At 42.0% G+C, this 24,641-nt stretch overlaps 1 protein-coding gene across 1 annotated transcript in view; it reads left to right on the plus strand.

Annotated features, from left to right (window-relative positions):
• The first annotated feature begins 5,963 nt into the window (after positions 1–5,963).
• Positions 5,964–24,641, plus strand: part of RABEP1 (rabaptin, RAB GTPase binding effector protein 1) — a 134,551-nt gene continuing 115,873 nt past the window's right edge. The window contains exon 1 of the mRNA XM_088456104.1: positions 5,964–6,143. Within this exon, the coding sequence (XP_088312230.1) occupies positions 6,110–6,143 (34 nt within the window). The 5' untranslated portion in view covers positions 5,964–6,109. The remainder of the gene's footprint in view (positions 6,144–24,641) is intronic.

Consider the following 24,641-nt stretch of genomic DNA (forward strand, 5'->3'; position numbering starts at 1 on the left):
TTAGCCCTACACCAAGGGTTCAGCGCAGTCCCACCCTCAGTCATCTCTAAACTAAGATACCTGATGCAAAAACACAGAATGGATGGTAAATTTCCATGTAAATAATTTAAGGTCACAGGATGCTGAAGGGTCAAAGAAATGTTGCTGAAGGACAATGTTAAAGGTTTTGTGATGTACAGTAGGTTGCTTAAATGGTAGATGGATGTGACAGATATTCTGTAAACTGTATATTTCTTCAGACATCATTCAATGCTGTTGAATGCTGCAGCCTTTGGAGTTGATATAGGTAACAAAAGTCACATTGTCTGACTATATGTATACCTGGCAGTTCTTGTCTGTTCAATGCACTACAGCAGGAAACAACACATGTAACTCCAGAATGTTTATGAGAAGATTCTTGTTGAGACCAATATTGTTGTCTACAAGAACATTTTTGTTGGAAACAGTGACACTAAAATGTTAAGTGGTGAATCACTGGTCCCCAGCCTGAGAGGTTGGCATCCATCATGAGGATATCCAATGATTGTAGACCATTTATTTGCAGGTGTAATATTTGAGTAATACTTAACAGTTAGGAACAAGTGTTCTAATGATATAAAAATTATACTAACCCAATCCTCTCCCATTTTATATCACGGATCTCATCTCACTTCACACTCCTGCCTACCCACTTTGTTCAACAAATGAATGTCGACTCTCTTGCCAACTAGTTACTTCCTCCAACTCCTGCCACCTAGTTTTTGCCCGTGCTGCTCCCTACCTCTGGAACTCTCTACCTCTCCCTATCAGACTTTCTGACTCTCTACAAATCTTCAAACGGGCTCTCAAGACCCACTACTTCATCAAAGCCTTCCAGATCTCATCCTAACCCACTGCTTCATGCTTCTTTCTCGCTGTCTACCCCATCTGTGTCAACCCTGTCTGCCCCTACCCTTTAGAATGCAAGCTCTCACAAGTAGAGCCCTCTACTCTCATGTTCTTCTCCTTCCCTCACTCATACGATCGTCTACTTCTAGCTACCCACAAGGGCACCTAACACTTGGTTGCTGACACCCTGTTGCTATTTGAGTGTTATGATCACTATTGCAGCAATTTTTATAAACTATGTCCTTGTCCTGCATTTTTTTGTACTGTAAGTCGCTGTTTTCTGTTTGTTTGTTCATTTGTTTATGTACTTTGTAAGGTGCTGCGGAACCCTTGTGGAGCCATATAAATAAAGGAGAATAATATTAATAATACTGCAAAGATTCCATGTAGAACTATGAAAAGACAATCTACTATATAAAAGTAAAAATTTGTCCTCCTGTCTTTCTGTACAAAACCACAGTTTACAAGCCAAGATCGTGAAATTTTACATACGAGTGTATTAAAACACGGCGGAAACAACTAAAAAAATTTGAACTCAAAATTAATTACTGTTAATTTTTAATTCATTAAAAAACACAATTTTTGCATAGCACTCGCCCTCTACAAGTCAGGTCCGGAATTAGAATAGGATTTAGGTTATATACTATTTTTTTTTTCTATCTTCTTCTCTACTATATAAAAGCGAACATTTGTCCTTCTGTCTTTCTATACAAATCCACAGTTTACAAGCGAAGATCGTGAAATTTTACATACGAGCGTATTAAAACATGGCGGAGGCAACAAAAAACATTTGAAATCGAAATTAATTACTGTGAATTTTTTATTAATTAAAAAACACTATTTTTGCTGTACGCTCATTGTGGGGCCTCACGGCATGGCGTTTTGTGTTGTCATGTTTTGTCATGATCTTAATGTTTATTATCGTAGAGAGCTTTAGCAGCTCTCTGACTATACCAAATTACACAACAACATTGACTTCTTTCTTCGAACTGACTGTGTCAAAATTATGACTTTGCAAGGACCCTACTGAACTGTGAACTGCCAATGCTTCTCATAATGTTTTTATGCGCAGAAAACAGGGAGTCACTGTAGATGGTCATCCTGGTATCAGAGCAACAGAAGCTCTTGGCCATGTTTACACTGTACATCTGACAAATTTTAAATGCTTCTATCTCCGAAGTTTGCTTTACACCGTTACAGGTACTACTTCCTTCGAAGACCTTAGGACTGTTGATGGGGAAGTTTGTCACACTTTTTGTGAGGCCTGCCTAAGGAGAGGTTGGTTGGAGGATGATGTGTAAACAAACATTCTTAAAATCCCGGGCAACGCCGGGTACTCCAGCTAGTAGTCTCTAAATCTGATACCATTACAACCAGAAGCTGGAGGCAATTGTTGGCTGAGATCTGTGTTGAGCCAAGAAATGGAGAGTGGGAAATACAGGAATCTGATTGCCTGGGATGGCTGGAGAAACCCACTAACCACTTGAACTCCTGAAGCAGTTGCAGAAAATGTGTGCCTGCAATAGACTGCAGTCATATACCAGAAAATATTTAGAGAAAAAAGACACTATACAATGGATATATAAAAAAAGTTTTATATAGCTTTCTTGATAAGAAATGACATACAGAAGTGGCAGTAACCAAGAACAGATCACACATTTGGATGACGTATACTAGGTTAACATCCATCTTTGCGTTCAGCTGATGTATCTGCGTTGTGATCTTAACTGGGTAGGCATTTAAATTTACTCGCCCAGTTGAGATGTCAGTCACTGGCGGATCCCTGCAGCAAGTGTACGGGCGGTCGGCATGTCGCCATTACACATAGCCAGACAGGCTGATATATCTGCAAGATACATTGGCATCTGCTGTGCTGCAGGACAGATGCAATATGTGTGTAAACTACATTGTTCACAGACATATCGTTTGTATACACCCACTGATTGCACTACAGATATATTGCCCGTTTAATGGAATGGGTGATATATCTGTCAGCGTGTACCCAGGTTTTGAGAAGTACAAAGATTATTTTGTACTTGACTTATTCTGGTGCAAAACTAAAGTTTTGCTTATTAGATATATAGTGTTTTTTAATTGAGATAACATTATTCTGGTTTTTAAATTAGAAATAACTTTGAATATCCAATCTTTCATCTCAGAATATTTAATGAACTACAGAATATATATATATATATAAATATATCCTCTGGATCCGGCACTCCACCTGATGATGAGCATATGCTCCGGTGCCCTCCCAAAAAGGTAATGTGACAGATAAGCAAAGTATTGCTGAGTTTTTATTCTTTGATGGAAAGTCTCTTTGAGTGCCGCCTGCTTTACGACCTATATATATATATATATATATATATATACATATATATATATATATATATATATATAACCACACAAGTGCGGCACTCAGGACTGAAGAGACGTTCAAGAATGTACAACACTCGGAGGAGTATTACAACGTTTCAATCACTTTATATGATTTTCGTCAGGTATTAACAAACATTTACAAGACACCTTACCTTATAGCTATCCACCACGCAAGTGACACTCGGCGCACCACGCTCCAGCCCTGGGCGGGTGTGGGTGCGAACAAATGATGTCAGCTGCAACATAATGCAGTCTCCGTCAGTGACAATACATCACCATCACCATGCAAGCATAACACACTGATACTATTTTACTGCTGATCCAAATAGTTATAAAGAAACTTCCTGACAGCAGCATACGATAACAAGAATACATACATAAACTCTCAATATGTGCATATAATAATGAAGCAATACTCAGTAAACAAAGATCCGGATGAAATAATCAAGTCAAACAAGCTAGAGGTAATATTTCATTAAGACCTCTTGGGGCAATAACATCTAGATAATGAATCCAAAAGGATTCCCGTTTCAACAATAACAAATTTCTATCAAAATTATGGCATCTTGTCCAGACGGATGAGGAGCTTGGCCTTGAACAACAGCGATTACGTATTGGTTATTCCAGAGCGAATAACCTTCGTAATATGTTGGTGAAAACTGACATCACAGGGATGGGAGCTGCCTCAAAGAAAAGTGTCATACCTAAGAAATTAGGCTGCTTTAGATGTCTGTGTGTCACCTGCAGATATATGCTCTCTGGCGATGTGTTTTATCACCCCCACTCTGGTAAAAAGTTACACATTAGATTTCATCTAACTTGCGAGAGTACTCATGTCATTTACCAAATTCTGTGTCCCTGTGGACTCACATACATTGGGAAGACTACTCGCAAATTTAAGGAGAGGATGGGGGTCCACAGGTCGACCATTAGGATGGCATTGAATAAAGGGACTAGTGATCAACCTGTGGCCCGTCATTTTATTGATGCGGGTCATAATCTCTCATGTCTTAAATATAGGATGATTGATCATGTTACACCTTCCATGAGAGGAGGTGATAGAAATTTGTTATTGTTGAAACGGGAATCCTTTTGGATTCATTATCTAGATGTTATTGCCCCAAGAGGTCTTAATGAAATATTACCTCTAGCTTGTTTGACTTGATTATTTCATCCGGATCTTTGTTTACTGAGTATTGCTTCATTATTATATGCACATATTGAGAGTTTATGTATGTATTCTTGTTATCGTATGCTGCTGTCAGGAAGTTTCTTTATAACTATTTGGATCAGCAGTAAAATAGTATCAGTGTGTTATGCTTGCATGGTGATGGTGATGTATTGTCACTGACGGAGACTGCATTATGTTGCAGCTGACGTCATTTGTTCGTGCCCACACCCGCCCAGGGCTGGAGCGTGGTGCGCCGAGTGTCACTTGCGTGGTGGATAGCTATAAGGTAAGGTGTCTTGTAAATGTTTGTTAATACCTGACGAAAATCATATAAAGTGATTGAAACGTTGTAATACTCCTCCGAGTGTTGTACATTCTTGAACGTCTCTTCAGTCCTGAGTGCCGCACTTGTGTGGTTATGTTTACGATTTTGTGTGGAGGCACCGGGCACAGTTGCTTTTCTATGTGAGTGCCGGACCATTGGGGCTAGCTATATATATATATATATATATATATAATAGCCAAGCGCCACATACCCAGTCTATTACAGACACGGAGGAGCAACAGTCAACAGCTTGGCACATAGGGTCCCCCTTACCTTACTCCGCAGCGGTCCAACGGAGGGTGGGGTCTGCTGTTCCGTTCTGGTCGGCCTGGCAGTGGACACTTGGAGATTTCATCTCTAAGTGCCCCTGAAGCCGGCCAATCGGGCAGCATGCGGCGCAACCCGGGTCATCATGACCTGGGTTGCGCCGTTTACACTGCAGGGTGACTCAGAAACGTGCTTTACCCTGCAAGCCAGCAAATTCGGATCCCCGGGTCATTGGAACTGGGTTGATCCGTTTACACCGACAAAAATCCCGGGTTGATGCGCGTTCACGTGCATCAACCCGTGATTTTGAAGTTGGTGTAAAAGGGGTATTACACTGCACCATTACCCGGGTCCATCGTGGGTCTGCTGACCCTGGTAGTTACCTGAGTTGGATTCCTGGGTCACTTGACCCAGGTTATTTTATCAGGGACCCTTTTCCACTGAGCAGCGGTTATTGCAGCAGTGGAAAAGGGGTATAAGTTAAAAAAAATCTAACTTTTATATAACACCCCACATTCTGGCTACAACACAGCTCAGCCGTATCCAGTATATTATATATCACAGGATAACCATCTTTTACACCTAACCAAGAGTAAATAAAGTGAAATAAGTAAAGCAAAGTTTTAATTGTGGTAGAATGTTGCAAAACAAATGCCATCCAACCAATTAGACATGACTTAAAGCCAATGCTAAACATGATAATTAGGACTTCAAAGGTAGTATTAGGCTTTAGTACATTCCAGAGATTACAGCCAGAAGTGTTAGCATGAAAGCACAGTTTTCCCTTAAGAAGATTTAGAAAAGTAACACGAGAACAAATACACTTCACATGACAAAAACTATACAACTTCTCAATGTAGCCAAGTCACCGTGTGACACTGACTGGTGCTGGAATGTGAAATAGTGTGTGTGCGGCGGGTATGCTGCCAGACAGAAAGATGGTCACTCAGAATCACCGCCATTCGCAGCGTCATGTCCAGTGACGTCATCGCGCCGGCTGTCACGCTGTCAGGATGACGTGGTGCTGGAGGGTGCCCAGGCCGAGCTGCTCACAACTAAACGTTTCCCGAATTTGAGAGTGTCCGGTTTGGGGGGTCGGGATGGCGGACTCGGGGAGCGCAGCCGCCACGGACGGTGAGTGCGGCCCTGGCTCTTCCTGCTCACAAAGGGTTATGTGGAGATGTGACTGGGGTCAGAAGGCGCTGCTGGCTGCGCAGTGCTGGGGGCGGTGGTAGCTGGGAGCCCTGTGGACCGGCTGAGAGCACACATGTCAGCCAGTGCGTGACGCTGCTGGAAGGGTGGCAGGGTGACTGCTGGCTGGGTGGGGAGCAGCGTTGGGACCACTCTGTGCGCTTATTGTATACACGCCTCGTCACCGCCTCACACACAGGGCAGGCACTTGCTCATGTTACAGTGGGCAGCAATGAGCACACACATGGTGACAGGCTGCTACTCCCTGTGTACATGGTAGCATGATACTAGCTGCCTATAATAGTACCCAGATGCATACAGTGGTTGCTGGGTCTTGTAGTTCCACAGCAGCTGAGTAATCACAGGTTGCCCAAGTCTGTTTTATTGTGAACACTATTCACGTTTCGTTTTAGCCATTAACATTTCCACTCAGTCAGAATAAATATAAATAATGTCTCTAGGTTGTGAACTGTAGTAATTCAGTAAGGCAGGACAGGCTAGACCTGTCTAATTGGCACATTTCATGATGTTGACATGCTTAGCGTGTAAGAAAACATGATAATTATCCCGACTAGTAACTATTGTATACTGTTATTAAGCAGTGATGTAGATATTATGTCCATCTTGGGTGTCAGGAGATTTCAGGTGTAATATTTCCACACTGTGTTGAGTTTCAGCAGATTCTGGTAAAATTCTAAATTTGGATAAACAATGGGCAAACCACAATGTGGCAATCTATAAAATGAGATATAGATAATGCATTGATGGTACCTGCAAAGTTAATACTTTTCGTGAACAGCAAATATATATGCAAGTACTGTAAATGTCTTTACTAAACTTTTATTTTCTGAGATTTTGTGGTGCATTGTTATAGTAATTCATAGCAGTGTGTTGTAACTTTTTTATGTGGTGGAAGCTTTAAGCACTACTGTAGAATTTCAAAATGACCTATTATATATGCTGCCACGTATGCTGACAGGTACTGCCACTAGTACTTAACATGGCAAATACTTAGTACCCATTAATACCCACTAACCACAGGGGTCTGGTATGTTTGGTTGTCAGTTATCATTTTGACATCTCGGCATTCATAATGTTTACATGAAGGACATGTCGTTGTGATAGACTGTCGACAAACCGACCCTGGTGGTTTAGTGGTGTCTTACCTGGTCGCAGCTGCATCTCCAGCGTCATATTTTGGGTCACGGGAGAATTAAAACGGTCGTTCAGTCAAATTGGTTAAATGAAATCATAGGCAAACGCAGGGGGGGTTTCCGTCTGCCTGGAAACCTCCCTCCCCAGCCCACACCATCACTACAATAGAAATAGTAATATAATAGAATTTTACAAGTGCTGCATGTTCTTCTCACTATCACAAATGAAATAATTAGCACCATCTGTGGATCTTTTAACATGTATCAGCTAGTAATAAATAACCTGTACATCAACTTGGAGATCTGGAAAACATTCACTGTTAGGGATGCACTGCTATAGAGCCCAATATGTACATATATGTCCAGGGCAGTGCTAGGTTATTCTGCTGCTCCCCCAGACTCCCGGACTTGCTCCCATGCTCTGGAATTGTGCCCACATCTAAAATAAAATCATTCAGCTCTGGCAGGATGGCCCTACTGCCACATATAATGGCTTATTGTGATCGCTGGTCCTGTATATCCTGGAATTATGACACACAATATACTTTGTATGACGCATATTAAAGCTGGATAAGTGCTAATTCTACCCTCTTCATGGACTGGCCACACTCACTATAAAATCAAGCATTTGGAAACCCCTCTCTAGAAATCCTGTGTTTGCCACTGGAAATGGATTTAACCAATTTGTCTGAATGACTGTTTTCAACTGCTTTCCAGTGTTTGGGGGAGGAAATGGTTGTTTGTCATTTGCTCTCCTACATCACCAGATTTTCATTCCAACGAGCCAACTAGTCAGAAAGATAATCTTTAGGTGTATGGACAGCTTTAGTTAGATGTTGGATCAGACCTTTAACATATTATTGCAGATGAAAGTATAGTATTCTTTATAATGCAGAAGGCATGCCTAGTAAACACTTGAATGTTCCTTTGACTGTTTGGGGTTTGTTGCTTAAATAATATATTTACGGCAGATTAACACTACTTGTAGAAGCTGTGCAACATAATTCTTCTATGAAGATAAGAAAAATAGAAACTATCAGGGGTTTATTCACGAAACACTTGGCGCTTACAACCGTGTGTATGCCCAAAATGTAAAAGACCGATGCTTTTACTAGCCGTGTTTTGCTAAAGCATTGCCCTTTTAAATTTCGGGCATAAACACGATTGGAAGTGCCAGGTTTTGGAACCCGACTGTTATGCTGGGCATCCACTATACAATTTTCTGTCAGATATCTGTCCAATCTGGCTGGTTGGAATGAAAACCTGGTAATGTATGGGAGCCAATGCAATCGTCCATTTGCTCACAAACACTGGAAAATAGCCAAAAAATGGTTGTTCAGACAAATTGGTTAAAAGTAAACGCACAAATTTGAACAATTTTTGTTGTCCTTTTTTCAGTGTTTAAAACCATATGATCGACTGTCATTTGCTCCCATACATTACCAGGTTTTCATTCCAACCAGCCAGATTGGACAGATATCTGACAGAAAATTGTATAGTGGATGCCCAGCTTCAGTATAGTAAACCCCTAACTCTGTAGAGAGATATTTTTTGTGGTTAAGCATAAATTCTTATAGGCTAGTTCATTTAGAAAACAACAGTGAAAACTGTATAACCTCATGGTTTCCATTTTTGTCACCCTCAGTAATTACATAGCATGTCCCAGTTTTCTCAATATTGAATTATTGCCTTCTCACAGCTTGTTAGACATTTAACACAATGATAAATTCATATGATGTGAACTAAATGGGAAGAGCCTTCCTTCAGGGTGAATTAGATAACTTCAAAATGATTTCATAATTTTCAGCATGCTTTCTTTTCAGACAGATGGATCTTGACTGTGTCACAAAGCTAATCTTTAGGAATGAATATACTGTTGAATAAATTCAATTAAATGCGAGAAGGGCGAGTTGCCGTTGCAACGGCTTAGAAAAGCAGGCAACGGCAGCCAAACTCGCCCCTCTCGCGGTCCCATCTCACCCTGGCTCCCTGATTTTTGTACACAGCCCTGTTAGTTGTAAGCAGACTCTATCAGTGCTGACACACAATGGGGCCAATTCAAATCTGTGGGAGTTTGGAAGGGCGATTTGCACCTTAAAAATCACGCACCTCGCAACTAGTTTTCATGAAGCACGCTCCCGCAACTGTCATAATTCTATTGTAAACCTCAAATTTGCGGCAATGTAGCGCATTAAATCTACAGTACGCGACCTGGGAGGAGTACATGAATGAGTGGGAAAATCACCCTGAACCCCCTAAAATGGCAAATCAGATAGCAAACATTGTATTAGAAAGCTGTTAGTGACTATTAGCAAAGTATTTGATGTACTTAGGGGTCAAATGGTTGATTTTTCAGCAAATTAAAGTCTTTCCAGTATTTGGAGGTACAGAAAAAGGCGATTTTTCTATGAGAATTGTTGTGGAGTTTAAAATTGAATTAAAAAAAATTGTGGAGATGCCTTTTACCCGCAATTTAATTTTGTGCTGCCAAATTCCCGCTACATCGTTGAATTGATTTGCCCCCGTTAATAATCAGATTTGGGCTGCTCGATGCTTGGGGAAATCCCTTCTAATCTCATTGTAGCCTTACAGCATTTTCTGTGCATTATGGAGAAGCTCCAATATGAGAGCTTTGTCTTTGGGGTCTAAATATAGAGATTCTCTATCTCTCTCAGTATTAGCTATACAGGGGATGCAGTCAGGAAGGCGGCGGTCGAAAATGCTGACCGCCGGCTTCCCGACTGTCTAATCCCGGCAGGGGGTCTAATGACAGGCGTTGAGATCCCGATGCCTGTCATTTTACCTACGCCGGGAGCCCAACGCCTGGCATACCGATCGAAGGTAAGCCAGGCGCGGACAGCCGCGTGGGGGGAGGGTTAGGTTAGGGGCTCCCGGGGGGGGAGGTTAGGGCTAGGCACCCTCCCGGGAGACTTAAGCTGGCCACACACTAGACCAACTTACATCCAACCAGCCAACTTGTTGATTGGTTGGAAAGAAAATCTGGTAACTGATGATCAGCAATTTGCTCCTAAATGCAAGAAAACAGATGAAAATGGTCATTCAGACAAGTTTGTTAAATGTTTGATCCAAACTATTTGTTCAAACAACATGTTTCCTCCATTTTATGGCGTTTGGGAGCAAATTGCTGATTGTCATTTGCTTTCATACCTTACCAGGTTTTCATTCCAACCAATCAACTAGTTGGCTGGTTGGACAAATAATCTTTAGATCTGTGGCCAGCTTTAGGCTGCGGGGAAGTCGGGTGGGGGGGGGGGGTTAGGTTTAGGCACTTACAGGGGGGGGGGTTAGGCATCCCTAAGGGAGGGTTGGGGGGGTTAGGTTAGTAAATTTGTTAAAATACTTACCTGTTGGGATCTTCACTGCCGGAGTTCCAGCGTCTGGATTTGAACCGCCGGACATGCGTCCTTCGGTATTTACCAATCCCCTATAAAGTGTGAAGTGGACCCCTCCAGTAAAATAAAGGCTTAGTATTGGCACAGCTTATATGTAATAGCTCACACCAAGACTATTGAACAATTATAGGACTGAAAAATCCCAAACAAGGGAAATATTTAATATACTATATGTCAGGAAATCATTAATACCCCTTTTCCACTGCCTCAATAACTGGGCTAGAAATTGTTTACATTGTATTTGTTGTATTATAGAGCTTGATTGACCTTACGGTGTCAATCAAATCCTCATCTACTCATGGTACTGACCTAAGTTTAGGTGGATCTATGAATATAACTAAACCAGTGATTAATCCAGCCATGCTCTCTGCTCAAGGTCTAATAGATAGATATTGTGTGATTGTAGGAATGCGTGCCGTGTGCCTTAAGTTTGACATGCACATGTGAAAGCCGTAATTAGGTCATCATGCAAACATGCGTGATTACCTCATTTATGTGTGTGTGTATGGGATGTACTTGGGAAGCCGGCGGTCGAAATGCCGACCGCCGGCTTCCCGGCATGGGACTAATGATAGGCGTCTAAATACCGACGCCTATCATTAGCCCCACACTAAAATCCTGACGCCCGACATTCAGAACGTAGATAAGCCAGGCCTCGGGAGGTGATCGCCCCAGGGGGGTGGGTTAGGTTTAGGTACTCCCGGGGGGTCCTAGGGTTAGGCAGGTTAGGGCACCCCCCTGGGAGGGTTAAGTTTAGGGGGCGGGGAGGGGGGGTTAGGTTTAGGCCCCCCTGGGGGGGAGGTTAGGGTTAGGCACTAGGGGAGAAGGTTAGGGGGGGAGAGGGAAGGGTTAGGGGGTCTTGCTTACCTCTGTCGGGATCTTCTTGTGCCAGCCTTCCAGCATCGGTAATTCATCCACCGGGCTTAGGTCTGGCGGTAATTCATACCGATTGTGTGTGTGTATGTATATATATATATATATATATATATATATATATATATATGAGAGAGAGATATATATATATATATATATCTGTGTGTGTCTATATATATAGAGAGAGAGATATATATATATATCTGGGTGTGTGTGTGTGTGTATGTATATATATATATATATATTATATATCTATCTCCTTATTCTGGTCTAGTCTGATGTTTGATATCAGTGCAGCACCTTCCTTATAGCCCCAACCTCAGGCAGATAATGTTGGACATGTAAAGAAAACAATTGGAGGGTGCAAAAAGTGAGACTTATATCAAAGTAAATGTATCAATGCTCACATACATCAGAAAATAATAGCATCCAGCATACGAACAGCTTAGCCTTAGAGTGTATCCACACTGATGTCACCGGTATACATCAGAAATCGGTTCTCCTGGCTTCAGCTCCAGATAAGCCACAGCCAACGAGTTTAGTCACCACTAAGCTCTCTCTCTCTCTCTCTCTCTCTATCTATCTATCTATATATATATATATATATATATATATATATATATATATATAATACTGCACTCACATCCAGATATAGACAAGTCCATGGGGTGTACCACTAAGGAGGTCACTGTGCATACTCCAAGACAGTGTTGGTCCAAGAGCTTGGTCAGCATGCTGGATGGATGACACACGGTGACATATCTTGATAAAGACCCAGTGGGGTTGAAACGCACTGTCTTAGTGAGATGGATTATTTATATTAAAAGCATTTTTCATCTAAACGTGGTGAGTGCCCTCTCTGACTTAAAAGTCTAAATATGGATATATATATAATTACACTCCCAATAACCCAGCATTCTTCTCAATCAGAGAAAGTAACGCTCTGGTGCCCTCAGGAACAGATAGGTAAACTAGACACAAAGTTTGCTGCAGCATTTTATATATAAAATCCAAACTTTTATTTTAATATTTGATTAAATGACTATTGTTTAATCCTTGAATAACAGAACGTAGATTTTTATGTGTTTATATCTCTTTATTTATAAAAGTAGCATACACTGAAGTGTCAAAAGTCATGGGATAGCAGTAAATAGTCATGGGATAGCAGTGGGATAGTAAAGGTAATGCTAGGTGGCATCACCGTACGGTGAAATCTAGGAAATGCCCATACCTGCATCAGTTGTAATGTGACATCTCATGAGTCAGTTTGAACTCCGGCTAGGCTGCTCATGGCAATGACGGTGGGTGCCCGACGGATGGGGCATTCCGCTATCTATGGTGTCACGTGTACCAGGATTACCTCATAGAAGGCATTACCACCCACCGTGAACAGGGCAGTGGCCGACCTTGGGTTCTTCATGATTGTGACCAGCTACGCCTGGTCAGAATTTTCCGTGGTAACAGACAAGCGACACTGGCTCAATCACATCCACTTTCAGTGCAGGAGGTACCAGTTATATCCAGCAGGTCAGTGCAGCATTCTTTAGCTTCCATGAAATATGGGAGCAGAAGACGCACCAGAGTGCCCCTGTTAACGCTGACACCGGATGCAGCGCCTCCCCTGGGTTTGTGATATCGCTGGAGGACTGGCAACCTGTGGCGTGGTACGATGAGTCATGGTTCCAGCTGTTTCGGGCTGATGGTAGGGTTCGGGTGTGACGCAGACCCCATACTCCCATGGACCCCTGTTGTCAACAAGGCAACGGGCAGGCTGGTGGTGTTTCAATAATGGTGTAATGTTCATTCTAGCATCCTGCACCTGTCGCAACCTGTGCAGTTTCTCTTTCCTGCCTGAGCTGTCACTCTCTGTTGCAATAGCTGAGTGTGCTAGAAGTACCAGAGCAGAGAGCGACAGCCCAGGCAGGAAAGAGGAACTGCACGGGTTGTGACAGCTGCCGGGTGCGAGAATGAACACTAATGGTGTGGGGCGTGTTCACGTGGCATGGGTTGAGTTAACTGGTCCATCTGAATATGTCATTGACTGGTAACTGCTAAATTGCATTGCTTGATGACCATTTGCAGCCCTTCATAGACTTCATGTACACCCCCCACAATGACTGAATATTCCAGCAGGATAATGCACCATGTCATCGATCCCAAGTAGTCCAGAATTGTTTAGAGGAGCATTCTGTAGAGTTCTGACGATGGTGTGGCCACCATGTTCGCCCTCCATTTTTGGGACGTGGTGGAGAGGTTAATTTGCACCCAAGATCCTGCATCTACAATTATCAGGGAGCTATGGGAAGCTATCCAGATATCATGGGTCAAAATCTCTCCAGAGGTCTTCCGTCCCCTTGTGGAATCGATGCCACATCTAGTTGCTGCACTTTGCCAGGCTAGAAGGGGTCCTACACGATACTAGGCATCTATCCCATGAATTTTGGCACTTCAGTGTACAAGCGTAAGACAGTTGTAAACAGTAGACAAAACATTGCAATAAAAAAACAGAAGTACAAAATACAAAAACCTGTTGAAAGCAACACAAAAATCATATAAAAGAATTAACACTGTTTAACACAGTCAGTAGCAAATCAGACACCCTTATTATCATAATAAAGAATGTCAAACTACCATTTTTGTCTAAAACTCTACATTTAACAACATCATCCAATAATGAGAGTAGTCGGTTGGGTGCAAATGGGATTCCAGGCAACAGTGTATCACAAATGTTGTATGTGTATAGAAGAGAGCACAGACCAGGATGCCCTCCGCAGATATTGGACATCGTACATATCCTATGAAGTGTCTCAACCCAGACCTGGTAATGCTCTATTATACTGAGAAAACCAGGGAGCCCATATCTCATGAAACTTATCTAGTTTGTCGTGGATGAGGGTGGTAATGTAGTCCATGGAAGCAGTGTACCAAACCCTATTAATTAAGATAGAAATGCAGGGTGCAGCAGACTGCTTCCAATTTGTGGCAATTAGGAACTTGGCAGTTTTTTTATGTTTTAATTAATAAAAGTATCAGTGTATGTACTAAAACATTTCACAGGAAAGCCACAGAGAAGATTGTTGGTGTTCTAAAATGGAGTCGCATTCTGCACTTATGTGACAAACCTAAAACATTTCGTTAGCGAATATATACATTTTAGGCAGATTGAATATCAAAGTGTTGGTCAATAATCCAGCTTTATTTAATACTATGAGAGGCTGTAGAAGAGAGCTCAGTTTGATGTTTTGCATAGTATAGGGTTGATTCCGAGTAGGGAGGAAAGCAAAAATTTGCCTATCAACACTCTTTGTTAATATGTCTTCATTTGTATAACCTTCATGCTGACAAAGTGGCTTAGTTAGGACTCTGTTGCCATAGGGCTTGATTCAGCATGGATTGCAACCTCTTACGCAGATCGGTCGATTGTTACGTACTGCGTATGCACTGCTCGTGCGCACTGATCACACTGTAGTTACGGTTGCACTATGGAATCCATCGCAGAATGAGTGACAGGCCGTGAGCGTTTGGGGGTGGAGACGGGGGAGTGGTTGGAGAAACGCAGACGTGCCTGTCCGTTTGAACGCCATTGCATGTGTGTGCATAAATTAGCCACTGTGATTGCCTACCCAGCTTGAGTACACGCTGCGTGCGATGAAACTTGCAATTTCTGAGGCAGGTCAGACCTGCTGTAATTGTGCGTAACAGGCCGATGTTACCGATGTGTTCACAGGACTGCAAAATATTACGGATGTGAAAAAGCAGTAGTAGGAGTCTCTGTGCTGACTGATATTAGCATATTTTCGCAGCTTCATTGTGTGCTATTACGCAGCTGCGATCCGTGATGAGTCAGACTCCTAGTTCCTTATTTGGCCGAGGCGTCCTAGCTTAGAAGTCACATTATTTACTTTTATTATTATTTCTGGCTTTCAAATTTTGTATGGGAAAACGGCATGAAATGTACTCAAGTCATAAAATAAAAATTGCCATTTCTTTGCTATTATTCACTTTTTACAGTAACTTGTCCCAATATTTTATGATAACATGCAAAGATTAGCAGTTTAAGATGACTCCATCTTCTCATGTGACAAGCCAAATGCCCACATTAAGTAACTTCTCAAATGTCATTATGATTTAGCAGTTTTTGGTACTCATGCTTTGTTATTTTCAGTATTGTTAAGGTGGGTGTCCACTACAAGATCTGAAAACGACTGCACGATTACGACATTGTAATCATTCAGTCGTGTGTCAGTCGTGTGATGAGCCCGTACTGAACAAGCAGTCGTTCAGTGCAGGGTCATCAATCATCTGGAAACATGCTGAACCTGACGATAGATGTCTAAATGACCAGCGGGCATGCGCATCGCTGGTCGTTTTAAACACATTTGCAAACAATTGAACGATTAAACGATCGTTATCGTTCAGTTGTTCAACTTAATCGTCTAGTGGATACCCCCCTTTAGACATAATTGCTTTTGTAATTGTACAGATAGCTCCAATATCAAATTCCAGTATAGCATGACCATGTATTTGCTAGGTCTTATGCTTAACATTCAACTGCAAGGTGCAAAGTATGCAACTAATGCTGGGCATACACTATACAATTATCTGTCAGATATCTGTCCAATCTGGCTGGTTGGAATGAAAACCTGGTAATGTATGGGAGCAAATGACAATCGTCCATTTGCTCACAAACACTGGAAAACAGACAAAAATGGTTGTTCAGACACATTGGTTAAAACACACGAATTTAACCAATTTGAACAATTGTTTTTTGTCCATTTTCCAGTGTTCAAGACCATCTGATCAACTGTCATTTGCTCCCATACATTACCAGGTTTTCATTCCAACCAGCCAGATTGGACAGATATCTGACAGATCATTGAATAGTGGATGCCCAGCATTAGAAGTAGCATTTTACTATACTGACATTTAGAGTCTGAATTTTTGAATTGTTAGCTAGTGTTGAGAATCAGCTGTATTACAGTATTTGTGAGACTCACCCACAGCAGAACTAGAAAAATAATCTTTACTTTGTTGTTAACATAATCTTGGTTTATAAATATAGTTGGTAATAAATGAACTGCCAATCACTTATGTAAACAATCTGACATACCATTTGTACTGCCCTGCATCCTCACAAGGACCACCACGCATCCCTTATATGAAAAATTAAGAAGTAGACAAAAATATGCCTCAGCACCCCTATCACTCATCCAAAAATGCCCTCACATGCTTCTTACTTGCTCCATATTTCCAGCGCATGACACAGAATACCCTTCACATGCCCTCAGATTTCCTATGTGCTCCAAAACTCCTTCATACCACCCACATTTCCCTCATACCAACCACATGCCACTCGGACCTCCCCACGTGCCATCCAGACTTTTGCACATGCAACCCATGTCTTCCAAATGCCACTCAAACTTCACCACTCACAGGTCAAAATACTAACCTTTAGTTCAGGGCCAGCAGCCCACATATGAACGAAGGAGAGCACATGCTGCAAAATACACTGTGCTCCTTCATCCACTGATTGAATTTGCTGTGTGATTCCCCCTTGTAATCTGCTGCTCTGACTAAAACTGACCATACATCAGGCGTCCATCGGGACAATTCTTCGTTCTGCCTATGTCTGGGTCAGGTGATCGGCAAAATCCAACATGTTGGACAATTTCGATTCGCCAATTTTAACCCAAAAATTATCCGAGTCTAGGATTTTTAACATGATGTATTTTGCCTGCCTATTGTGTCAAGGGTCCTATTATTATTAGAGATGAGTGGGGTTGAGTTCTCAGAGATCCGGACCCGCCCGAACTTCCCAATCCAAGCCGGGATCCGAGTCCGACTTGGGTTTTCCCGCCTGACTTGGACCCCAAAACGAGGCAACACGTCATTCTTGCAGGTTTTGCAATCTGTAAAGGTCCCCGGTCATTGATGCCATTTCAGTTCGGCTGTGGAGAGTGTAATGAACAGATGTACTGTCACTGTGCTCTGTCTGTCCATCAAGGAGCTGCTGTGTCTTGCAAGGGTGCTCTGCTATGTCGGTCTAGGGGTGCTCTGTCCGTCCATAAAGGGGCTGCTGTGTCCTTCAGGGGTGCTCTTTCCGTCCATAAAGGGGCTGCTGTGTCCTTCAGGGGTGCTCTGTCCATCAAAGGTTGCCCAGTGTAAAAAAAATTAAAAGCTAATATTAATATAACTAAAAACATTTTTTTTTTTTTTTTGCTGTACTCCAGTGTGCTATATTATTAGTTTTTTTTTTTTTTACTGTGATGCTGCCGGTCAGACCGCAGTGTAATCTTCATACACATACTGTGACACTGCAAGTGGTAGCGCAGTGTAATATTCATATCTTTTTGTGACACTAAGTGGAACTGCGTTGTAATATTCGTAAAAATATTGTGACACTAACTGGAACCACAGTGTACTATTCATAAAAATGGCTTTAATTTATGACTGGTGGTTCTGCCTCTTTTAATGATGTAAACCCCTTCTCCTTGTAGAAATTTAAAAAAATAAAAATCATTAAAACACAGGAACCAACTGTGTGCTCAGAAATGTCACAAACCCCTGAGGAGAGTCTAAGTGTGTCGGCGGCTGCCATGTGTGAGCCAGAACTTTCCAATACTGTATTCGAAGAGGAGCCTCCTTCCACCGCCTGTGCGTCCTCTGCAAATGTGTGTATGAGCAGCACAAGTCAACATGCTAACATAGAAATCGAGGATGCTTCTGTGGAAGTGCACCAGGATGAGCAGGATATTTGTGTAGCTAATGAGGATGTTGATGATGAGGAGGATGTTTGATTAAATTGGGAACCAGTGGAAACAGTTGTTGCTCATGATAAGGAAAAGCCCATTGTCATGTTTGGGCATAATAGTGTTCACTCTAGCTCCGGCGGCAGGCAGCGCGTGCTCCTGAAAAGGGGGCGTGGCCACTGAAAAGGGGCTATAAGATGCGTCCCCTTTTCGTCACTCTTGGGGGCGTGCCCGGCATTTACGGATACGCCGGGCAGCCCCCAATCGCTGCTGAAAGGAAGAATAGATGCCGGGCGCATGCGCCCGGTGTCTATTCACCGGCGGTGACCGGGTCACCGCACATTTCCCCACCCGCGGGACACTGCGACCCGTGGGTGGAGACGGCTGTTTTAGCGGGGCGCTGCACGGTAAAGGCAGGTCACCGTGCACCGCTAAAACAGCCTAGCAGGAACGCTACATAAGACAAACAAAGCCTCCTCTTATGTGTGGAATTATTTCTACCAAAATCCGGACAATTGTCAAGCCATCTGTACCCTTTCTTTTTTTTTTTTTTAATTTACAATTTCTTTATTGAAACACCATAAAAACACGTTATACAAAATTGTCAGTTATCATATAATAGCTGATCATTAAATGAAATAAACAGTTACATCAATGTTCATATTGCATCTGTGTGTAATTGTATAACTGACAAATATAAATGTAAATACAAATATTACAGTAAAACATATTAGTCTCTTATTTCCAGAGTCATCTGAATATAAAACAATAATACTTATTGGGGGGGGGGGGAAGGAGGAGGTGGAGGTCCTAGGGAATGGAGCCATGTGCTCTACTAATTCAACCTAATTGGAGGATCCCCTGAGGTCATTCGGAGGCAATACCATGGGGTAAATTTCAATGAATCGTAGATTTTATGTCCCTGCACTAAGGTCAAAGTATCAATATAGCTCTCACAGGTTTGGAAAAATATTTCAGCTCGCTTCTCTTTCTCCAAAATAGTCTCAATCCAGTCCATATTGAATACATTGAAAAGCTTTTCTTTAAAAAGTCGCAATGTTGGTGGAGAAGTGTCAATCCAAGTCGGAAGTACAGCCTTAAGGGCCACCGCACTAATAATTAGGAGAGGCCGTCCACAACCCCTCGCCACTCGCTGACCCTTCGGAAGTATACCAAATGTAGCCCACACATCAGTAAATCTGTACCCTTTCTAAAGCCAGAGTAAGTAGAGGTAGGGACCTTAACCATCTAGGAACCTGCTCCCTGTCATCTGCAGCGCATCCATCTAAACTGTTTGCAGAAGTCAGAAACTTTGGCTAAAAAGTAACAACAAGCAGTCCAGCGTCAGCTAGCTCCCTTCTCTCTGCTAGACCAAAGCACCTGCCATCTTCACCACCAACACCTTCATCAACCATATCCTCAATCATGAAGGGATTGGTTTGTTTGGGCCCTCACAAAACAAGCTACCAATGGGCAGCTGACATTGCTGGCAATGATCTCTATGTGCATAAACTGGCTTTACAGAGGCAAGATGTTGTTGCCATCATCATCCAATTCCTCAACCTCATAAGTGTGTACATAATCTTCACACAATATTAATTAGTCCCTGCTGGAATCCACCATTACAGGTGCCTCTGTAATTTTTGGATGTAATAGGCGGTAAAGTCTTCCTTGTAGAATTTGTAGTTCTTTTTGATGGACATAATCTTTTTCAACATTTTGAGACAGTAACCTCCTACGCCTGTGCTGAAAACTGGTGTGGAGTACATACTGGAGGGTGGGGCAGTTCAAGTAAAGCAAAGCCAGTTTGTGCAAGAAAGTGTACTGAACAGACATGCTGTCACTGTGCTCTGTCCGTCCATCAAGGGGCTGCTGTCTTGCAGGGTGTTCCGCTCTGTCGTTCTAGGGGTTCTCTATCCGTCCATCAAGGGGCTGCTGTGTCTGTCAGGGCTGCTCTGTCCTTCATTCCCCCTCCTCTTCCTATGTCATAGTTCGCTGTGTAGCTTTGGATGGCTTTTTGCTGTTCCTCCATCCGCTGAAGCATATAAAAGGTGGAGTTTCACCTTGTAGCTACCTCTTGCTTCAGCTGGTGGCAGGGAAAATTCAACATTTCTTGCAGGTGCTGCAATCTTCTACAAGCACCTGCTGAATGGCAAAAATGTCCAGACATTTTTCGGGGCCACAGAGAGCATCTCCTGCACGGCCCTGTCATTTTTTCAAAATGTTGCACCACCAAGATGATTGCATGAGCAAAACATGGGACGTGCTGGAATTCACCCAGCTGTAATGCTCTCACAATATTGACTGATGACTTTGTCAGAAATCACAAATCCTGGGGAGTGTCCAAGTGGGGTAAGCCATTTTGCAATGACTTTCCTGAGTTTTTCTAAAAGGTTGTCAGCAGTATGCCTCTTAGTGAAACCAGTGATGAACAGAGTAGCCTGCTTCTGAATGAGCTGCTGTTTTTTTTAGATGCTGCGGCTGCTGTTGGTGCCACTGAAGGCAATATAGCCACTCATTGGGCTATTGCAGTCATGTAATGTTGCGTTTGTTCTGTTCCGCTTGTCCACATATCTGTGGTTAAGTGGACAGTAGGCACAACGGCATTTTGGAGGACACGTTAAGTTTTTTTTTTAATTTTATGTCCCTGTACAGGCTGGGAATTGCTTTTTTAGTGAAGTGGAATCTAGATAGGATTTGGTAGCGGGGTCAGAGGACCTCAATTAACTGTCTAAAACCCACTGCATTATTTAGCGGATATTGGATGCACATCTAATACCAGCATAGATATTACAGCGTGATCCGCTGTGCAGCTGGGTGACTACTGTCATACTTGCTCCCCCTTGCAAAGGATAGTTTAACAGTCAATTGTTTTCTTTAAACTACTACTAGTAGTCTTCTTGGTCCCCTTCTGGGAAGAAGGACTGATGTGAAAGATTTAAATATTTTTTGTAAATGCCTCCCTTCCCTCCTCCCTCATAAATTTGCTTCGCAATCAAAAAATGTTATTAAATTTACTACAAATCAACCCTTCCTTTTCCGGACTTCAACTACATACATACTCCATCTCTCTTAGGTCTCTTGATTAATGAAAACATGTTTCCTCATGTGCCATGTGGAAGTTGAACTGCCACGTGTTTGTGCCGCCCACTGCTGCAACTTATCTTAGTCAGCCAGCTATCTTGGTGCAAATTATAGGCCTAAACTGGATGAAAACAATAGTGTGAGGTGGTCAATATTGACTGGAAACGAGTGGAAATTAATGTTATTGAGGTTAATACTGTAGGAACAAAATTTTTTATATATATATATATATTATAAAAAAAATGCAGATCCAAAACACGCAAGGTTGGTTTTGACAAAACCAAATCCAGATCCAAAACAGAATAGAGATACAGATCCAAAACACGGGGGTCGTCGCACATCCCTAGTTGTTATACCTCAGAAGTGTTTTGCTTCTTTAGGAACAATAGTGTCCCGACGTCATTTCAAATCCTGAGATAATAGAGCAGAGAGGAGAGATTTTAATATATCAAGTCACTGATATCACAGTTATTTTGAACACAATAAATTCATCCTAAAATGTACTTAACTCATATTTGTTAGAAAATACACATTCATCATAATAGCCGCATAACATTGAATACATAAGTAGTCATTCATCTGATGTCTGAGAATATCATGCAATGGTAATAAATTATCCTATTTATGTGAATTTCTAGTATAGAGAATAAACGTAGAGAAGACTTCATAATACCTTTTATATACCAACAATTTATATATCCTTATTTAAATGTATTAAACATGTTCAATGTACACATACATTTGTACATGATCAAAATCAAATAATGCTTGTTTACCATGTACTGTTTGTCATGTTAAGCGTACTGTATATAGCAATAGATAAACACATTGTAAAGGTTAATGATAGTCTATGAGGTTGAAGAGAGTTGGAAGTCAATCGGACATATCTTGAGTGTGTTGCTCAAAAGAAATGCAACAATGTGTAGATTCATCCTTATGCAGCACTAGAGACCCACCCTGGCTTCGCACGGGAGCAATTTTGAATTTATGGCGATAAGTCTTTTTTTTTAACTGAGGTCTTATAAGATTGCCTTATAGCTATATGCATTAGTCTTTTTTTCCACCTAGCGTCAACACAAAAAGTTTGTTTTGACGTGACACGCAAAAGGGCCATGTAAAGTTGCCCATGAACAAAACAGTCTCCGTTCAGGTCAACTCCAGCCACGTTAAGTGTCTGTCCCTGTGCTTTATTTATTGTTATGCCAAAGCAGCCTCTTGACGAAAATTGGACTCGATTGAAATTCAAGAATCGTTTTTCACGTGATGCTGGTCCATTATTAAAACAGTAAAAAAAGGGAAGTTTTGATCTAGTAAATAGGGCTTACATCAATTTTTGTGGAGAAACCAGATAATACTCTACATGGTATAAAATAAAGTCCATCATTGTGATATGGCTTTAATGGTTTTTGGCAGCGTAAGCCAAGAAAGTGCTCGTACTTGCTTCACTAAAATAGTCACCACTTGGCTCCCTTATGTCATACATTAATGTTTCATACAACTAGTTTTCTTGTAAACTGCATGAAAATCCGTCCAGTGGTTCTCGAGATTAGCACAAACAGACAGACGCCTACCAGGGACTTTACAGTATTTTATACTATGTATTATACAGTGCATCCGGAAAGTATGCACAGTGCTTCACTTTTTCCACATTTTGTTATGTTACAGCATTATTCCAAAATGGAATAAATTCATTTTTGTCCTCAAAATTCTACACACAATACCCCATAATGACAACGTGTAAAGTTTTTTTTTGAGATTTTTGCAAATTTAATAAAAAAAAACCTTAGAAATTACATGTACATAAGTATTCACAGCCTTTGCTCAATACTTTTGTTGATGCACCTTTGGCAGCAATTACAGCCTCAAGTATTTTTGAATATGATGCCACAAGCTTGGCACACCTATCTTTGGGCAGTTTCGCCCATTCCTCTTTGCAGCACCTCTCAAGCTCCAACAGGTTGGATGGGAAGCGTCGGTGCACAGCCATTTTCAGATCTCTCCAGAGATGTTCAGTCGGATTCAAGTCTGGGCTCTGGGTGGGCCACTCAAGGACATTCACAGAGTTCTTCTGAAGCCACTCCTTTGATATCTTGGCTATGTGCTTAGGGTCGTTGTCCTGCTGAAAGATGAACCATCGTCCCAGTTTGAGGTCAAGAGCGCTCTAGAGCAGGTTTTCATCCAGGATGTCTCTGTACATTGCTGCATTCATCTTTCCCTCTATCCTGACTAGTCTACCAGTCTCTGCCCGCTAAAAAACATCCACTCAGCATGATGCTGCCACCACCATGCTTCACTGTAGGGATGGTATTGGCCTGGTGATGAGGGGTGTCTTGTTTCCTCCAAACATAACGCCTGGCATTCACGCCAAAGAGTTCAATCTTTGTCTCGTCAGACCAGAGAATTTTGTTTCTCATGGTCTGAGAGTCCTTCAGGTGTATTTTGGCAAACTCCAGGCGGGCTGTCATGTGCTTTTTACTAAGGAGTGACTTCCGTCTGGCCACTCTACCATACAGGCCTGATTGGTGGATTGCTGCAGAGATGGTTGTCCTTCTAGAAGGTTCTCTCTCCACAGAGGAATGCTGTAGCTCTGACAGAGTGACCATTGGGTTCTCGGTCACCTCCCTGACTAGGGCCCTTTTCCCCCGATCGCTCAGTTTAGACGGCCGGCCAACTCTAGAAAGAGTCCTGGTGGTTCCGAACTTCTTCCATTTACGAATGACGGAGGCCACTGTGCTCATTGGGACCTTCAAAGCAGCATATATTTTTCTGTACACTTCCCCAGATTTGTACCTCGAGACAATCCTGTCTCGGAGGTCTACAGACAATTCCTTAAGGTGTATACACACACAACGATTTTTTGAACGATTATCGTTAAACGATAATCGTTTGTAAAAATTGTTCACTTTCTGAGTCAAACGATGAACGATTTTCGTTCATGCGCGTTCACATTTGTAGTTTGTAGTTCAGTCAGACTTGTCAACTCAACGATTTTCAGTAAGGGAATATGCAAAAATCGTTTGTAGTTCTAAAAAATCGTTCATTACATTTAAATGAACATAGTGAATGAACAACTTTAGTAAACGATTTTAGTTCATTTTTTCAAGGTAGAAAATCGTTTTCTAAAATCGTTCATTAACTAAATCGTTGTGTGTGTATGCACCTTTAGAC

Source organism: Taudactylus pleione, unplaced genomic scaffold (assembly GCF_031769625.1).
Source record: "Taudactylus pleione unplaced genomic scaffold, aTauple2 ptg000687l, whole genome shotgun sequence".
In the NCBI taxonomy this organism is placed as follows: domain Eukaryota; kingdom Metazoa; phylum Chordata; class Amphibia; order Anura; family Myobatrachidae; genus Taudactylus; species Taudactylus pleione.